This window comes from Trypanosoma equiperdum, assembly GCF_001457755.1.
Source record: "Trypanosoma equiperdum strain OVI genome assembly, contig: ctg_1110, whole genome shotgun sequence".
Classification (NCBI taxonomy): domain Eukaryota; phylum Euglenozoa; class Kinetoplastea; order Trypanosomatida; family Trypanosomatidae; genus Trypanosoma; species Trypanosoma equiperdum.
In genome coordinates this window covers 40031-58378 of record NW_027123073.1, presented here as the reverse complement: position 1 = coordinate 58378, position 18348 = coordinate 40031, and the positions used below count along the sequence as shown (strand labels likewise).

Sequence of the window (18348 nt, the reverse complement as noted above, 5' to 3'; positions counted from 1 at the left end):
GGGACCCAGCATCGTACACAGCAAATGCTTTTAACACCGGGTTGTGTGGCCAAATTTGTTCTGTAGTTGCTGTGAGTTGACACGGCTAGTGCTTATGATTTTCCTCGCGCGTGGTGCCTGTACTCAGCCCTATGCCTTATTTGCAACACATTTACGTACAGCGCACAAGAGGAGAGAAGATCACTTGAAGATAATAAATATAGGGTTGTAGGCATCTTGTTTAACTCAAATTTTCTCGCCTTGGTGTGTCGACATGATTGAAATAGTGCCACCAGTTGTGTTTGATGCGTTTGTTATCTATGCAGCATTGCACAGCAAGGTCTTCTGAAATTCATGTTTTTTTTTTTACTCTGCATTGCAGTCTCCGCTCTTATTTAGTTTTGCTTTACGTAAGGTCTCGTTACTGCCATAAAATAATGTCGGACGAGGAACAAACTGCTATAGTTTGTGACAATGGCTCGGGTATGGTGAAGTCGGGTTTCTCCGGAGATGATGCTCCTCGCCACGTATTTCCATCCATCGTCGGCCGCCCCAAAAATGAGCAAGCGATGATGGGAAGTGCAAACAAGAAACTGTTTGTTGGTGATGAAGCTCAGGCGAAACGTGGTGTGCTTGCGCTGAAGTACCCCATTGAGCACGGAATTGTGACCAATTGGGATGACATGGAAAAGGTTTGGCACCATACCTTCTATAACGAGTTGCGCGTCAACCCTGAGTCACACAACGTGCTACTGACTGAGGCGCCTATGAACCCCAAGCAAAACCGTGAGAAAATGACGCAGATTATGTTTGAAACATTTGGTGTACCTGCCATGTACGTCGGAATACAGGCGGTGTTGTCACTGTATTCTTCTGGCCGTACCACTGGCATTGTTCTCGACGCTGGTGACGGTGTGACACATACTGTGCCCATATATGAGGGTTATTCTCTTCCTCATGCCATCCGTCGTGTGGACATGGCTGGTCGTGACCTGACGGAATATCTCATGAAGATCCTAATGGAGACTGGTATGACGTTCACCACCTCCGCTGAGAAGGAAATCGTGCGGAATATTAAGGAACAATTATGCTACGTTGCACTGGACTTCGACGAAGAGATGACGAACAGTGCTAAATCTGTCAGCGAAGAACCGTTCGAACTTCCTGATGGCAATGTTATGCAGGTGGGGAACCAGCGTTTCCGCTGTCCCGAGGCATTGTTTAAGCCTGCTCTCATTGGACTTGATGAGGCTCCTGGGTTCCATGAGATGACCTTTCAGTCCATCAACAAGTGTGACATTGACGTGCGTCGTGATCTCTACGGCAACATTGTGCTCTCTGGCGGTACCACGATGTTCAAGAACCTACCTGAGCGACTTGGAAAGGAGATCAGCAATCTTGCACCGTCATCGATCAAGCCTAAGGTTGTGGCACCACCGGAGCGCAAGTATAGCGTGTGGATTGGCGGTTCCATCCTCTCATCACTAACAACCTTCCAGTCGATGTGGATAACGAAGAGTGAATACGACGAGTCGGGACCCAGCATCGTACACAGCAAATGCTTTTGAAAAAAAAATTTAGTATACCATAGGACACTTTGGTTACCTACTTTTTGCTTATTTGTTATTCTGATTATCTTTGTGTAATTTTTTTTGTTTGATATAGAGGTTCGTGGGTGCCAGTTTTTCAGTTACTTCCTCATTTCCCTCCTTTTTTGATCCCTGAAATGTGCTGTTGTTTTGCGTTGGCCATCATATGTTGACCTTCGTTTTATCCTACTCCTGTTATTTGCCATATTTTTTTTTGCTTGAGGTAGGGTACCAATGAAAGCTGCAAGAAGTAACGGAGGACGTGCTGGTAATGGCTATACCAAGTCGGGAATGATAAATAGTGTTGCTGCAACCCAATCACAGCCTCGCGTTGTGTTCACCAATACAGTTACTGCACCATCTGTTCTTTTGGAGAAACTGCGAACCATTTTTTCCGAGGTAACCATCTGTCTAAAGGACAAAAATGCACCATCTTCGGCGGATGACTTTATCAACGTTGTGGAGGACGGGCTGCGTGCATTGAAGGTTGCCAAAGCTGCCAAATGCGAAAGGGTGCAGCGGGAGGCTGAGGCTGACACATCAAACGCGAAGTGTCCCAAACCCGAGCGTTCCGGCACCGATGAACAGGAGAAGCCAGAGCGTGAAATTAGCGGCTGGCTACGCGCTGTGAAACAAAGTTTGGTTAAGAACAAGAAGATCTCACCGAAGCCGATCGCCGACGAGGAGCAGCAGCGCGAGGAGATTCTTGCGGCGAGACACGCGTCAGCACTTCGAAGTGAGGAGCGGCAGCGTATAGCGGAAGAAAAACGGTTAGAGAAAATTCAAGAGATGAAGCTGAAATTAGAGGCAGCTGAAGAGAGGGGTGCACTTGCAAAGGAGCGGCGCAGGCAGGCGGAGGAGCGGCTACGTATCGACACAATGGAACGCCTCGAAAGTGGTGCCCGGCGCGTTGAAGAGGCAAGGGAGCAGACAAAGGAACGTGCGCGGCGAGGGATCTCTCGTGTTGAGGAGGTGCGACTCAACAATGAGTTGCGCCACCAAGCGAAGGTACTTTTGCTTGATCGGAAAATGTCAGAGGTGGAACACAACCAGGAGCAGAAAAGGGAGGAACTCCAACGATTGGCACAGGAGCGAAACGAAGCCATACTCGCTGCTGCTGAGAGGAGACGAAGCCTCGGCCAAGAACGTATGGAGCGGCAACGACAGAGAGAGCAGCAAAGACGCGAGAACCTAAGACGTCTTGAAGAGCAAAAGAAACTAGAAAAGGACATGAAGGGACAACGTGCTGAGGAATGGGAAAAAAAGGTTCAACAGCGTCAAAGGGCAGCCTCCGCTGAAGCCGAGGCCCGGAGCAGAAAGGCTGAGGAACGCATACAACAAAGTGCCCAACTCCGTGAAGAAAAGATTACGAAATTGCGGCAAAAACTGGAGGAGCAGGAGCAAAAAATCAAGGAAGCGAGGCAGCGCAAGGAGCGTGAACCCGACACCAAGCTCACAATTGCCGAGTTGATGCCCACCATTCCACGGGAGGAGGGAGAGGAAATGGAGCAAAAGTTTTTGAAAGTATTGTCGATGATCACGCGCCAGGGGAAGAGCTTTATCGATAAATATCAAAGGGAGAGCTTGATAGATCAAAAGGACCTGAACCGCAGTAAGTTGAAGTTGACTATTTCCCGGTTAGGCTCAGGCATTTCGCCAGCCCCTGTGACTCAGGTCCGGCAATCGCTGCGGGAAATTCTAGAGGCGCCGGACCTCGGGGATACTGACCATGAATACATGCGGTATTTTAATGCGTATGAAAACATAATTGGCGTAATACTGGAATCGAGGCGGACGAATAACATGTCTGTTCTTCGGCTTGCACACGAGGCACTTCTGCGTTTTCTTGCAGACAAAAATGAAGGGAGAAAGCACATAGTATCTTTTGTTCGCTCGGGTAATCTTGCCCCTCTCCTGCAGTGTATTAGTGAGGAAATTAAGGGCTTGAAGCGTCAGTCACGTTCCGTTCCGCTCGACGCTATGCTCGAAGCACTACACTTGTGTTTTGAAGGCGTCACGTCAGCCGTGCAAGCGGATACCAGTTTGTCGTCAGTGAGAGAGCTGTTGCTTAGCAGTTTTGACTCAACCAACATAGAAAAGTACTGCATCGCCGTTGTAAAAGTGTGCTCGGATGAAGAGGACTTAGATGTCGCACATAGCGCGACGCGGATTCTGAGCTCGAAAATAAGCATATTGAATCGTAGAAAGGGTGGGTGCCCAATTGCTTTGGTTCAAGAAGCAGCATCCTCTTTTTTTGCCCTTCTTCAGAATATATTAACACCCAACGGCTGCTCCTTGAGTGAGCTGAGTCCAGTGCTTAGTGCTCGGCGGGTTACCGTAGTTTGTGTTGCATTTAATGCCTTAAACTGCCTCGCTAGGTGGAATCTGGAAACACTGCAGGAACTACTTCACGATTCCCCCACCAACAAGCGGACGGGCGCTCATTCTGGTTCTAATACCATACCCACGGAGTCGTCGAACACGTTCACAAGAACTGAGTTGTTCCATATGCTTAACGGGTTCTTTACATACGTACAATCTCACACAGACAGCTTGGAAGCGATTAAGGAAGAAAATCCTGCCCGTGGTGCTGTTGGAGGCTCATTTGAGGAGGCATTGAAGTTTGGTGTGTCGGCAGAGCAAATGCCGCTGCTTGCCAGAACGGAAGCCATTAGTTGTGCAACGTCCGGGAAGGTTTCCGTGACAAACCGCCAACAAAATAACCTGCGCGGCGCGTTACACGAATGCTTACTTTTGATAGGCTACCTCTCCATACAGGATCCAGAAATTCAGGACATCTTTGCCTGGGGGAAGGGGAAGTCACTGCTGTCAAAGATACTTTCCACCATGCCCTTTCAATATTTTACGACGGGCCGTCATATTTTCTACCCGACGCTACTGACCATTCTCATTGACTCAGGGGACAATGTAACACTGGCGAAGGAGGAGATGGACACGAGATCGTTGCTAGAGTTCATTCGTGAAGAATATCAATCACTCCCGAAAAAAAGCAAGCTGCACGCCCTCCAGCGCTATAACGAGCTCCGGTCTGAGGCACTTGCAAACAAGGAGCGTGCGGCAACTGAGGCAGCGAAGAATGCACAACCGACCAGCTGGGCTGACTTACTCGGTGGGGATGACGATGAGTTTCTTATCTTGGCGCAGAAACAAATGGAGCTTAAACCACTGGAGACGAAGCCGGTGGAAACTCGCCATCCATTGTGGACTCCTGAGAAGGAGCGGTTTGCCAAAGCACTGAAGAATCAGGCGTTGACTCCATCAGGCTACTTTAAGATAGAGAAACGCCTCCCTATAACTCTTTGGCCAACGGTTATAGATCAACTGGCTGTTGTTGCGGGAGAAAAACGAGAAGGTTTGATAGATCCAGCGGTTTAGTGAAGGAGGAGAGGAAAAAATAATGTTTTAAAACCACTTTTTTTTTATTTTGAGACCCGTTTTCTATTTGCCTTGGCCCAAAACGGAGAGCCTGGAGAGGATGGCGTCGCATGTGCAACAGTATGCCAACACAAGCCAGGCTGTATGGCGTGGTGTAATGCTGTGGTTCTGTTTGTTTGTTTTAGGCGACTGTGGAATGCCCACGGTTGTGGCGCACAGATTCTTTTGAACCCTTATATAAAAATAAGAGAATTATATACATGTGTACACGCGCACTTATGCGCTGACCGATACCGTTTTTTACCCACACCAATTGAATCACTTCACCTCTTCTCATGTTTGTTGTACGAGGCAAAGTAAGTGTAACGTGCCCTGTACCGAACCCCCAGTAAATTTTCAGGAGGCATAATCATATAAATAAGTGTAAGTACGTGAAAAGAGGTGTGAATTAGGTAAAACGAAAACAAATGATATATGTTTGCAATGCGTTACCGCCTTCTATCCCAAGTCGTTGTGTACATGTTTAGCTCGCTTGGTTTCCCCCATTCTTTTTATTTGTCAACGAAACTCGCAGATTTGTGCACTTACATTACAACTGCTAGGTTTTTCCCCATAGTGATTGCACGTAGGAGACGCGCATATACATTGGCATACTATTGCACCTTCTACGATAAAGTGAAGAATGCTTCGTCGGTCGTACTCCCGTCTTGGCCACCAACTCATTAAGGAGCCATTGGGTCATGAGCAAACTACTTTCGCCCGCGGCCAGCGTACGATGGCAAATACGCTTAAGGGCTTTTACGCCCTTTGTGCATTTTCGGCTGTTGGATGCGTCTTCGCTTCGTACTCCCTGGTGACTGGAATGAACCGCGTCTACCCGTGCGTGAATAGCAAGGGAACATTGTCGAAGGACAATTCCCCGTTCCTGTGGTGGAGGTACTAAGATGTATGGACAGCAGTGCGGCTCCGTAGTTCAGGGACAGAAGACGATATGGGCGTAGCGACCAGTATATTCCAAGGGAAGGGCAAATCGCATATTCAGTAGGTTTTTTTGTTTCTTTGTGAAGTATCGTTTGTTTGGGAAATACTTGCTCCCTCTTGGAAACTAGCGTAGTACGAGGTTGAGGGTCATATGCCCCCCCCCCGGGGCATCATTTTTCTTCCTGTAGTGAAAGGTGACAGTGGCACCCCATTCAGGCTTGTGCATACGTGTTCATGTGCTTTCGTGTTGCATATCTCCGCGACGTTGCTTCATCGCCTTTGCTTTGCTTTAATTTTGTTTATTTCCTATTTGCACCCAAAGAGCGGGTGCTTTCGCAACCGTGAGGGGCAGTGAGGGTTAAGGAGCGAATGCCTCCCCGCAGCGCGAGGCCATTAAGGAAAACAGGTAGCAAGATCATCCGACCGAGGCCGGTTCCACCGCGGGATGTATACGTAAAGGCATGTGTGGAATCCCGTATAAGCCCGAACAGTGGTATGCTTGATATCCTCTCCCAGTACACTGCGTGCACGGTAATTGAGAGTATTGATGTTAGCTCCAACTACCTGGGGGACAAGGGGGCTCTTCCTCTGTTCGCTGTTGTGGAGCGGTGCCAAAATCTGAAGGAGCTCAACCTTGCCGAAAATGGCCTTCGTAACAATGCCATTCGGGCTTTATGCATTACACTGGTGAAACACCCGACGCTCGAGCGTCTCAATGTTTCTGACAATTACATCAGCGAAGGTGCTGCGGTTAGTCTTTATGCTCTTTTAGAGGATAACCCTAGAGTGTGTTCCTTGGTTATTGATAACACAAAGATTGATGTAAAGTGGCGAGTAAAGCTTCGTGACCTTGCTCAAGCGAACGCCGAAGCGTTGGAGAAACTGAGGGCAGCGAGCCTGCAAGAAAGTTAGAGGACACCCATGTATGTGACTTCACTCACCGAATGAATGGTGCTGCGAAATTCAACGTTTTTTCTCCCAGAAGGTGGAATGACGTGGGTTTGGCTTTTTTTGACGGTCCCTCAGGGATTTCCTCTTTGCTGCTTTCCACTCTCGTGCAAATCATTCCTCTTTGTTTCTTCTTTTATTTTTTTCAGTGATGTTGCTACCAAAGAAGGTTAGATTGAGCAAACCTGTTGCAGTGGCACACGAGAAAATATTTGATTTTCTACTTCGTGTCAATGAAGAGAGAAACATAAACGCCACTCTGCGCGTTGCTGGTGGCTGGGTGCGTGATTCCCTACTCGGATTGCACTCGCAAGATATCGACATCGCTATTGAATCAGCTACCACAAGACACGTCTCTGGTGAACTCTTCGCGCGTGAAGTCGCCTCCCACCAGGAAGCGCTTGGGATGACAGCACGAACAGTCAGCGTGATTCGTGTGAACCCCGAACTATCGAAGCACATTGAAACAGCAACAGTGTGTGTGTATGATACCCCAATAGAGTTCTGCGCACTTAGGCACGATGAGTACACCAGGTCGGATTCACGCATTCCGGTTGTCCGACCAGCTACCACAGTAGAGGATGCCTTACGGCGTGATTACACCGTCAATGCGCTCTTCTATAATCTCCATACTAAGGAAGTGGAGGACTACACTACAGGGTTGGAGGATTTGGACCGCCGCATTCTTCGCTGCCCATTGGACCCGAAGGAAACACTCACTGATGATCCCCTGCGATTGCTCCGCGGCGTTCGATTCGTCGGTCAGTTAGGTGAGTTGGGGTTTGTGTTGGATGAGTCAATTTTTCGTTGTGTAGACAAAGAGTTGTTGAAAAAGGTGACCTTGAAGGTTTCAAGGGAACGTGTGGGGAAAGAGTTGGTGAAAATGCTTTCAGGACCATTCGCAGAGAAGTGCATTGAAACACTTCACGAACTAAACCTCCTTCGGGAGGTCATTTTAGTGGAGCTCCATCTCAAAAGCAGTAAAAAGGGATGTATTACTGCCGAGGTGGAGCGAACGGAACACCTGGCCTACAACGGTGAGGCGGGCTCTACTGGCCTTGAGTGCCTCTTGTCATTGAACCGAACATTGGCCCCCCTTTTCTCAAGGAGTGGTTCGAAAGTGCAACTTTCACCAGATTCACCGGACAAGCTGATTGCAATGATTTTCATTAGCTGTTTGGGCTTTTATCGGGGAGTTTCTCAAAGCCAGATTGAGGACCGCCTGTACGCTTTATGTGTAAACGGATTGAAACTGCCAGTGTCGTCCTACAACACCGTTCGGCGGATGATAGAGTGTTATAACACCCTAAAGAGGGAGGGACTGAATGTATGTGAAATTTCCGACGGCGAAGTTACAACGGCAGCGAAGCTCGCGATATTTAAGGGATTAAACGACCTTAATGACAAGAAGACAATTCCATCAGCATTTAACATAGTCTTTGCAGCCTTTATCCTTGTTGAGCATCGTTGTGATCTACTGGCCGGCGGTGACGTTGAGGGTTCGGGGTGTGTTGTTGACCGCCTGCTGTTGGCTCTAGAGCAGGTACCCGGACTCCTTGACGCCTTCTCACGGCCGCTGCCTCTGAGGGGAAACGAACTGGCAAAACTGGTTCCACTTGAACCACCGCAAATAGGGCCTGCGCTTCTCGCCCTGCGTCAGTACCTCATGTTGCATCCTCAGGCTTCGAAGGATGATATGATTCATTGGTTAAGACAGGGAGGTTCCTCCTAACCTCTTGCAGCTTCGTGTGTGTGTGTGTGTGTGTGTGTGTTAAATAGTGGGTTGGGTGGCAAACACGAAAGTGAAGTAATCGTGTAATCCGCAGTTATCATTGGTCACCCTTTTAATTTTGTCGTTCCGTTCTTAACGTATACATGCGCCTACATTTGCTTTTTCCCCATTTCTTTCTGCCAGACTCTTCTCCCATTCACACGTAGAAGTGCACACAACCGGTGCAAGGCTTTCATCTGGATTTTATTTATTTATTTTTAAAACGAAGTCGACACCCATCGTACTTACTTTGGTTCGTTACTCTTCTTCCTTTGGAAGAAACGAAAATGAATGTGGTAGCGCTCTCACCCTCCGCAGCCATGTGCATGGGCACTGGAAAAAAGCCGGGCCGCACACGAATCATCGACTGTTTCAGAAAGCAAGGGGAGGAGCTTTACGTCCTGTTTCTCGATGAAAAAGTTGCCGAGCTGCGCTTTTGGCGCGAGAAAAAGGGGGTCGTGGCTTTACACGGTGCAGGAAAGTACGTCACTCGTGTTGTGGACGCGGCATGTGACAGCCTCTACACGATTGTGTTTTTCCATCACGACAAGGGACGGCAACTTGGACTCGCAATGATGGAACACAGTGTGCCAAAGCCGACACACCTTGTCGGTTCTCCTAAGGATTATAGCGAAGACTTCGAGACTATTGTCGCGCCTTTGCTACCGGCTGATGATAAAGGTAAAAGATTTACCTCACAACTTCATATCCATCGATCGTGTCTCAAGCAGACGACATCTGGTCTTGTGGTTGTTGCGCTGCTGGCCGCCCCCATGGGTGATATGCATGTGATAATTGGGTCCCTTGAAGGAAAACTATGGCGGCGCTTCAGGTTGGAAGAAGCATTCGGTATACCCAACTGCATATGCATTCAAAGCGAGCGTGTGGTATCGGTCGCGAGGTGTTCCGTTGGGTCCCCCGCGAGCGTGACGAGCGCTGTGTCAGCGCCGACAGTTGAATTGGCGCTTTCGGTGTTCGATCAGACGTATATGGACGGTGACAGCAGCAATAAAAAAACTGTGCATGGCGGAGGTCCGCCGCGGTCTGCAGCTGCACCATTTTGTGTTACAATGCAGGAAATCATTTTTTCCCTGAACGATCGTGATGAAACACTTCACACGCGTTACCAGAGTCAGATCTTCCGTGTGCCAGAGGGCGAAGTCAGTGATTACGCCCATCCACGCTGCCAATTATATGTTGACAAGCAGCAGCTACGTTACGCTGCTTTTGTTTCCGTTGGTGGCCACAGCTACGTCACACACCTGCGGCGCTCCCCGCTGAATATGGATATGATGGCCAGCTGCACAAGGCTTAGCATTTCTGGCATTCCGCGTGGCGTGATGTGGTTAAGTTTACCACACCCAACAGGGCAAGAAAGTGGCAGCGTTGACTTAGTTGTTTTGCTTTCCCAGGATTACCGACTGTACGCTTCCGAAATGTTTGGTGGTGCTTTTGCTGTATTTGCAGATGATAATCGAACCAATAACACAGTGCCGTTCTGCCTCCCTTCGAAATTGCGTGGTGATACTTCCCTCTACAGCGAAGGATTTGCGTGCGCAACACATCTCCTTCAGGTCTCAAACAGCGAATTCGTGTGCACTAATGGCATTCTAAGCGTGGGACTGAGGGTTACGGGTCTTTCCGTGGGTGAGGACATACCGCGTGACGTTTTTAGTTTTCTTTCCAGTGGTGAAGGAGGGCCTGAGCGACGCGCTGTTTCACTTGCTCGTTGCCTTCAGTTCATTGACGAACTTGCGGAGGAAGATGAGATAGGTGTCCTGCAGGCAGTGTTTCAAAAGTTGCTTCCAATGCTGCAGTGCGCAGGTTCCACGCAGAGTGAAGCGTTTTTGGTTCAGCGTGTGTTTCAGGGGATTTTGGCCGCAGCTCCACCCCAGGAGGTGGAGGACTGGAGGTTGCTGTGGAACGTTGCGTTGCTTGTTCAGAAGATGTTGGCGAAGCGCGGTCGTGACAACACGGTGGTTTATACCGACCACTTTTTCATCAGTCTTCTGGATTGCTATGCACAATGCCAGGGTACGGAGGAAGAGAAGGAACGAGCAACGGAAAGGCTTTTGAGTGTCGTATCCGATGAGCTGAAGTTAACCTGGAAGAGTTTCGCGAGGAAGCTTGACGATGAGGTACTCTTTGTACTGGATAATTTGGCGGAGCGCATCGCACTTCCACTCGCTGAGGAATGTGTGCGACGAATGGTTTCAGTGACTATCATGTCTGACGGAACGCATGTTGTCTCCGCGAGAGCAAACACTTCTCACATTATACACGCGCTTGGGGTCGTTCTTCTCGCCTCGTGTTTGGACGTGGAAGTTTTTGTGGACATCAACGAGGTTGGTCAGCTACGGTGCTGCACGAGCCGGACCGCAAGCACCGCTGTGTTGGTCTCGCCGTCAGTCACAAATGAGTCGGAACTGTTCGATTATACACTTGCGCTTTCTGCAGACCTTCTCTGTGTTTCTGCACCCGACACTCAGCAAACACCCCCCTGCGCCGCTGCATTACTGGCTATGCTCTCGGCGCGACGTTACCACGCCATGTTCACGTTCGTGCAGGTGTTCGCGCTTCCCATGGCGCAGCAGATGGTGGAGCTTGGATCACTCAATGACAACACATCTCTGCTTGCGGATTGTGCAGCTTCAGTGTCCCTAACAGAAGCAGAGCTTTTCAGACGGATACTGTCAGGCACCACGCCTTCACATATTATGCAGGTGCTGTGCAATGGCTCAGTAAACGACGACAATTTCAACACGAGTCTATGGCAGTGTATGGGGGATGTTCTCAGCGGCGAGCTGCGGGCGCTCATAATCGCTGCTGTGCTGCACGCAATGACAGACCGTGTAATAGCAGCGCAAAATAATTACTCTGCAAGCGTGATGGCTGCTCTTCTCCTCGACGAAGTAAAGGACCCGCTCCGAGATGTATCTGTGGGAACCTGTCGCGAGAGATTGCGAATTCTGTTGTTGAAGCTCGAGAAATTGTGGGCCGCCGTTGAGGTATGGTCACCGTACAAAGTAGGGGATGTCGCTGCCTGCTTGGTCTCCGCCAACGCGGCGCAACATGACGCAGGGTCAGGCTTCATGCAGGCATCTTCCGGCGGATCAGTTGTGTCTCGCACATTTGTTCTGTGTTTCCGCCTATTAGGCCTCGTCAGTTTTTCGTACCAATCGGAGGACAAAGTTACTGAACTTTTGCAGGATCTTGAGGACGCTAGTTCAGTCGTCCATGCTTGCAAAGAATTGTTACACATTATTAACGGTCTTAAGGGGACGTCACTGCCTGTAGAAGCACTGCAGTGGCGGTGCGTGGACGTGGCTAAGAAGTCAGTGGAAACCTGCACTCGTAACTGTGGACTGGCCACCCTCTTGTTGGAGATGTTGGAGTTGTCTGGCGTCAGAAGCACAACGGTTGCATCACTTAGTCGGTATCAACACGGTGTGGTGGACTCTTTGACCAAAATACAGCAATCTGACGGTGAGGGCCCTCATTGTCAGCGACCCCTGGAACCACTTGGGAGGTACGAGGTGGCAACCGCCCGTTCTGGCAACATGAAGGGGACAGACTACTTTATCTGGTCGAGGGGTGGTGGTGCCGATGTACCCGACTGGCCGGGAAGTCACGACCTGGAGTCTCGTCGGCGTTTAGTGAATACCGATTGGGTGGATGCAGTATGGCCACTCGAACGCACCGTGGAGGCGCACACGGAGTGTGTTGAACATACCCGCAAGCGGATCTTCAGTTGTTGCGATAGTGGTTCGGAACCTGCAGACGAACTTTCTCCCCAGCTTGGCGCCGCTCTCTTTCAGCAACTTTGCACCATCTCACCACCCGTACGTGTGCACGCATTGATGCCGTCAAAGACAACTGAACCCGTGCTGCAGGGGCCCCCTTCAAAGGAATCTTTGTCAGATGCCCCCGCAGCTATTCGTTCGCCTGCTTCCGTGTCCCAGCCCGCCTTACCAGCAGCAAGTGCAGAGCCCCTAACACCCCAGAAACTGACACTACAGAATGAAGAGCGTTTGATAACGGATTTATCTACCGCTTCCTCACTGTCGCGGCAGACGCGAGTTGAAGTAAAGCCTTCATCTTCACAGTTGTATGCTGCCGCTCCTGTGCGGTCTACGGTTCCGGCGTTGTTTACCCCGGATTACGTTGCGTGGTGGGAGGCCGATGGTGCGGCTAACGTGGATGCAGGCAGTCGCCCCTCCAGTAGAGCCGTGAGACAGGACCTGAACACTTTAGCGGAGAGCAATACTTCATACACGACACTGACGACTGAGCCGTCGGCACGGCACGTGGACGTTGACGAACGGAGCATACTGAATACTCGTCACTCACATCATCGGTGCAAAAGACATTCTGGACAGCGATACCGCTGTGCCAAACACAGGACATGTGATATTTGTGGATCACGCGGCGTGTCACCCTCGGTTTATCACGCAGTGTTACCGCGGAAACGATTAGTGTATCCATTAAATCCTTCGGCAGACGAAGGGGGCCGGGCCATTCGATTACTGAAATTCGAAAGTACGCTTGAACCGCCACCCTTGCCATCAAGTATGGCTGACTCTTTCCCGAAACAGACTGCAGGAAGACGTTTGGATCTTGAAGATGCACGGATTAGGGCGCTACCACAGCTCTTGTCGCTTCGATCTAAACCCCGTGTTCCCCATGTGACCTTATTTGCATTAGGGAAAATAAACACGGCGTGTGATCAAACATTGGACAATGTTGGCAGCTCCAGACGTCTTGCCGGACTGCCGCAGTTCAGCGCACCTTCAGCTTCCCTCGCGGCTCCACAATCTTTGTTGCCACCGCCTGTGCCGCCGAGCGACGTGTTTGTCAGACCACCTTCGCTCCTAACTCTTCACGTACCCACGGCCGTGTCGGCGTCTCCTTCACCCTCTGTAGTGAATGGAAAGCGGGTACAGTGCGTTGTGTCATCTTGCACGCAGGAACACGAGGATAAGCGCATTATGGATGATGAAATGTTGGTCCCCGAAACGACTCTCTTTGCTACTGAATCAGCTGAAGGGCCCAAAGTAAGCGCAGTTACCACCGGCCAGATCATGGAGCTACCCACCCAGGGCCCTACGGTGGCGGCTCCTTCTTCAGGGGTGCCACCTCCGCTTCACAACGTTGCAGATTCAGCGAACGCTTTACCTGGAAAAGAGGTGATGGTGGGATTGGCAGGCACTACTCCTGTGGGAACTGGCGATGTCGCTCCGTCACCGGCGCCATTGCCAACTTCTGTTTCGAAACAGGCGATACTCACACCATCAGAGGCGGTCGCATTTAACCGCTATGTGGACGAGATCAAGATGAGAGGCCCCGGTGCCCTAGGAACTTCCGCTGGTGCGGTATTGGTCCCTGTACCTGTGACGGTCACCGCAAATATGGCGGTCCCGGAATGTGTTCCTGCTCCGGCACCAATGCATCCGTCAGCTCCCGCTTCCTCACTTGGGCAAGCGCCATCTACGACAGCGGGCGGGGCAATGTGTGTCCCAGTGGGGATGCCAAGTACAGAAGTTAAGCGCGACAACGAAATCTTAGATGTCGTGAGAGAGATGCTCGTCAAACACGAAGAAATACAGGCAACCAACTTCCAAGCTCTAATGGAAGCGGTTCGGTCTAAACCTCAAGAGTTCTCATCTTACCCAAGGGCTGAGGTTGCGTCAGATGAACGATCGCAGGTGGGGCTGAGCGCAATCGAGCAAGCCCAGCTTCTTCGCCATACAATTCAGCAAAAGGATCGCCTCCTAGAAATGAACCAGGAGCTTTTGGACATCCATTCACGGGCACAGCGCCTTGCTGCTGCTGCACCTGTTGTGCAAGCACCGCGCTACACCGCTATGTGTGTAGGGCAACCCGTGAAGGTAGAGAATGATACGATGCCATTGCAACCTGCACCACCACCAGTGGTTACCTTGCCGCTGCAGAGCGATACTGTTTCTGCGCAAGAGAAACGAGCGGTGGAGAGTCCCGCAATTATTCAAACCGACCCAAGCTCCGGTGCAAAGGAAAATGAGGATTCTGTGGCCAGATCGTTTCCGGCGCCGATTGGCACAGTATCACCCAGCACATATCCAGTGTCACGTGGCATCCCTTCAACGCAGACTATGGACCTTACCTTTTCCAGTCTGAATCAAATGAACGCTGAGTTGCTCCGTGCAAACACCACTGCTGAGGATATGGAGCGAGCTATCCAACAGTCGCGCACTCTACTTCAGAAGCAGTCATCGCTGCAGTTTGCCCACGCGTCCGCTGTTGAGGGATCTGCAATGCTAGATGTAGCGCGAAGCCGAACGGCGGCTCTTGAGCAGCAGCTGATTACCTTGAACGCGCCATCCTTCTGGAGAATAGAAAGTACGCAGCGGAATGACGAGCAACCAGCCTGTCGAGAGCAGCCAAGTGTGTGTACGAATGCTTCGTCAACTGCCGAGGGCTACATAACTGATGAGGTAAATGGAACGACATCGGGGTCGCCTTCCCCTACGCGGTTCCGATTCACGAACGAAACCACTACAGAGGCTGAGTGGTTGGGCTCGGGCCAACAGAGGGGATCACTGGTGACGCGGCCAAGTCCACAAAAGCAATATCAACAGACCGCTGAATACACATTCGACGCGCAAGCAGGAAGTGATCTAGCGCCCAGTGCGTCGCCACTGGCCGTCTCCGGGTCCCCCGTTTCGGTCGTAACCGTGGTGCCGACCCGCGAGGTGTACCCTTCAGACGTGCCGACGTGGCATGAGCACAAGAGGGCCGGTGCAGTTTCTCACACTGTGGCTACACCCTTACTGGCATTAGATTCTTGCCTCCTTCAGTGCCAACCGAGGAAAAGTTCTACGGTCCCTAGCGTAGTGGCCGACTTGTCACAGTTGTACGGCTCGGCGCCCTCTCGACCCTCAGAAAAACCAAAATCAAAGTCCGTTAGTCCAGCCAAGAGACGTGTGGGGATCGCAAGTGGGCGACCAACCAACAAACCCGTTCCAGAGAGGTTCAACATGTACGCTGCAGTAACTGCGGCCAAGAAGACACCAAATCGCCGCACTGCGTCTGCCAAGCGAACGATCACTCCCACCAACCGACCCCCCTGGCTTGGGACGGGTCCCGCGCCAGCTTCCTCAGGGCATATGTTGAAAGCTGGCGGCGCAAATGCCCGTTACTCTCGCAGGGAGCGCGAGCGGCTTGATACCCTGGCCCTACACACGTCGAAGCGCCTGGCGGAGCTTCAAAAAGCTCTTTCATAGATAACCATAGATAAATAGAGTATACTACACTGCATCTAAAACGTGTGCTTGCGTGCGTGCGTCCATACATACTTGTTTTTACAGTTAAGCGACGACCACTACTTTGACGCTAACGTTTGTGTTTACCGTTGTTACACATATTTTGTTGTTTTCCATTTTTGATGGAAAATATGGGGGACTGGAGAGGGCTCTCTTGCTGAAGCCTTTCACTCCCCACTCCCTTTATTCGTCCAGGAGGGGCATCTGAACGTTGTTGGTTTGCCGAACAAGCGCTATGCTCCCTTCCAACTTGTTTTTCACTTTGTTGGTTTCCTTCTCGTTTTTTCCTTCTCTTTTGTTACTCGGCTCATTTTCATTCATCCTGGACCTTGCACTGCCGTAGCAGTCCTGTTGGAGGATGAGGTGAACGTCACGAGTCGTGGGCAGGGAAGGGGTTATAAAGAGTGTGTAAAAATTAGCAGAAGAAATTATGACAATATGACACTTCTTATTTGTTTTCTTACCTTGTTTATTAACTCTTTCAGTCATGGGGGTATTGTCGTATTAAGCTTTGACAAGGCGGCAACCATTGACCCTGATGTACAGAGCAATCGGGGTTTGGCAACTTGTTTCTCACATATATCATCACAAGGTCCCGTAGCACCGAACAGCGTGAAGGGAAAAGGGGTGCTGAACTTTTGCTTCCTGACCCGTTCCCTGACTGCAAACATTGTGCCATTGTGTTGGTCTTTTGATCACCCTGCTCTTGTTCTCCATCGTTACAATTATTTTCAACAGGTTAGCAGTTGTGTTTCATAAGGATTTAAAGGGGGTCAAATGTACAGCCAACCTTTTACTCAAAACAGTCTGTACGGCGCTCCTAATATGATGCCCTATCAGAACATGATGCCGCCTCAGGTGTCCCAGCATGGGAACCCTGGAATGATGCAGAACTACGGTAACCCTGGCCAAGGCAGGGGTGGTTTTGACGCTCAAAAGCAACCACAGCAGCTACAGATCGGTCGTCAGATGGTGCAACGCCCGCCGCGGACTCGCAATAACGAAATAGGGGAGGTGAGCCGTGTCATTCATATGCGTAATATAACGCCCAACGTGACTCAGTTGAGCATACAAAACCTTGTGCAGAATTTTGGAAATATCAAGCACATTGTGATGCTTCGGCAGATGAACCAGGCGCTCGTAGAGATGGAATCCACCAAGAGCGCTCAGCAACTGGTAGATTTTTTCCGAGAGGCCGGGTACGCTGAGATTGACGGCCGCCGTGTATACATTCGGTACAGCAATCACCAGGAGCTCACCGCCACGCAGCACACAAGCAAAACGCTGCTGGTGTCTATGTTCAATACCCAATACGATGTCTCTGCTGCCACGTCTATCACCCCCATGATTGTTTATCAGATCTTCTGCAACTATGGTGCCGTGCAGAAAATTGTCGTCCTACCCAAGAACGAGTCCAGCCAGCGTAACCACAACCGCGTGCAGGCGTTGGTGCAGTTTGACAGTAAGGCGACTGCGGAGAACGTAAAGAACATCCTGCAAGGCCAACCGGTGACCATCGGTGAGACGGTGACCTTTACTCTTGATATTCAGTTCTCGCGGATGGATAACATCAAGACGAGCAACCCCGCCATATCGTTAGTGGTGAACGAGGACGGCGTGCCACAGCCCCCGCAGCCACAACCGCCTCAGCCCCCACAGCAGCAGCAGCAGCAGCAGCCGCAGCAACAGCCGCCGCCGCCGCCCCAACAACAGCAAATGCAAGGAAACGTGTATCCTGGCATTACACAGCAGTGGAGTTAAACTTACCAATGTACGTACGAGCGAGACTGGTGTAAAGCGGAAGTAGACGGAAGTGAGCGAGTGTACGAATATAAAAGAATCTGATGGAGGGTAAAACAGTAAGGGAAGAACGAGAAGTGAAGGCAGAGAGAAGAAAATGAAATGTGATACAAGGGGACGGGAGAAATAGAGACCAACAGAAAACAAAGTCTATCGAGGGAGAAAAGGAGGACGGAACAGAGTAATGAATTAATGAAGACTTATATAAGATTAAGTGAGAGAAGAATCCCAAATTTAAAAATGTGAGAAAACAAAAAAATAAGTGCGAGAAAAAAATAAAAAAAATATGGTTAAAAGTGAGTCAGGAGAGATGAAGTAAAAAAGATGCTGTGAGATATATGAAAGAGCGGTAGATTTACTCTTATAATCAAAGGAAGCGACTCGGAAAAAGGAGAGACGAATATATATATATATATATATAGGAGAAGAACTATTAATGTAACGCGATGCGATATGAATCGTTGAAAAAAAAAAACAACAACAACAACAAAGAAGAACGCCAAATAAGAATAGGTAGAAATCAAAATGAAAAAAAAGACTGTCAGAAAAAGGAGAAAGACAAGTAAGCGAATCAACATACATA

At 50.0% G+C, this 18348-nt stretch overlaps 7 protein-coding genes across 7 annotated transcripts; all 7 read left to right on the top strand.

Moving 5' to 3' along the window:
• Nucleotides 1–416: 416 nt before the first annotated feature.
• On the top strand, nucleotides 417–1547 carry TEOVI_000654300 (actin A; the record flags this gene model as incomplete). The annotated part of the gene is made up of 1 exon (XM_067220314.1): nucleotides 417–1547. The coding sequence occupies one exon, from the start codon at nucleotides 417–419 to the stop codon at nucleotides 1545–1547; it is 1131 nt and encodes a 376-aa protein (XP_067076415.1).
• Nucleotides 1548–1802: 255 nt separating this feature from the next.
• On the top strand, nucleotides 1803–4964 carry TEOVI_000654200 (uncharacterized protein; the record flags this gene model as incomplete). The annotated part of the gene is made up of 1 exon (XM_067220313.1): nucleotides 1803–4964. The coding sequence occupies one exon, from the start codon at nucleotides 1803–1805 to the stop codon at nucleotides 4962–4964; it is 3162 nt and encodes a 1053-aa protein (XP_067076414.1).
• A 682-nt stretch (nucleotides 4965–5646) lies between these two features.
• On the top strand, nucleotides 5647–5907 carry TEOVI_000654100 (uncharacterized protein; the record flags this gene model as incomplete). The annotated part of the gene is made up of 1 exon (XM_067220312.1): nucleotides 5647–5907. The coding sequence occupies one exon, from the start codon at nucleotides 5647–5649 to the stop codon at nucleotides 5905–5907; it is 261 nt and encodes an 86-aa protein (XP_067076413.1).
• A 407-nt stretch (nucleotides 5908–6314) lies between these two features.
• TEOVI_000654000 (Leucine Rich repeat, putative) lies at nucleotides 6315–6857 on the top strand (the record flags this gene model as incomplete). Its single annotated transcript, XM_067220311.1, has 1 exon — nucleotides 6315–6857. One exon carries the CDS (start codon nucleotides 6315–6317, stop codon nucleotides 6855–6857), a length of 543 nt encoding a protein of 180 aa, XP_067076412.1.
• A 187-nt stretch (nucleotides 6858–7044) lies between these two features.
• TEOVI_000653900 (tRNA nucleotidyltransferase, putative) lies at nucleotides 7045–8625 on the top strand (the record flags this gene model as incomplete). Its single annotated transcript, XM_067220310.1, has 1 exon — nucleotides 7045–8625. The coding sequence occupies one exon, from the start codon at nucleotides 7045–7047 to the stop codon at nucleotides 8623–8625; it is 1581 nt and encodes a 526-aa protein (XP_067076411.1).
• A 326-nt stretch (nucleotides 8626–8951) lies between these two features.
• Nucleotides 8952–15926, top strand: TEOVI_000653800 (uncharacterized protein; the record flags this gene model as incomplete). The annotated part of the gene is made up of 1 exon (XM_067220309.1): nucleotides 8952–15926. The coding sequence occupies one exon, from the start codon at nucleotides 8952–8954 to the stop codon at nucleotides 15924–15926; it is 6975 nt and encodes a 2324-aa protein (XP_067076410.1).
• An 816-nt stretch (nucleotides 15927–16742) lies between these two features.
• TEOVI_000653700 (RNA-binding protein) lies at nucleotides 16743–17726 on the top strand (the record flags this gene model as incomplete). Its single annotated transcript, XM_067220308.1, has 1 exon — nucleotides 16743–17726. One exon carries the CDS (start codon nucleotides 16743–16745, stop codon nucleotides 17724–17726), a length of 984 nt encoding a protein of 327 aa, XP_067076409.1.
• Nucleotides 17727–18348: the final 622 nt, after the last annotated feature.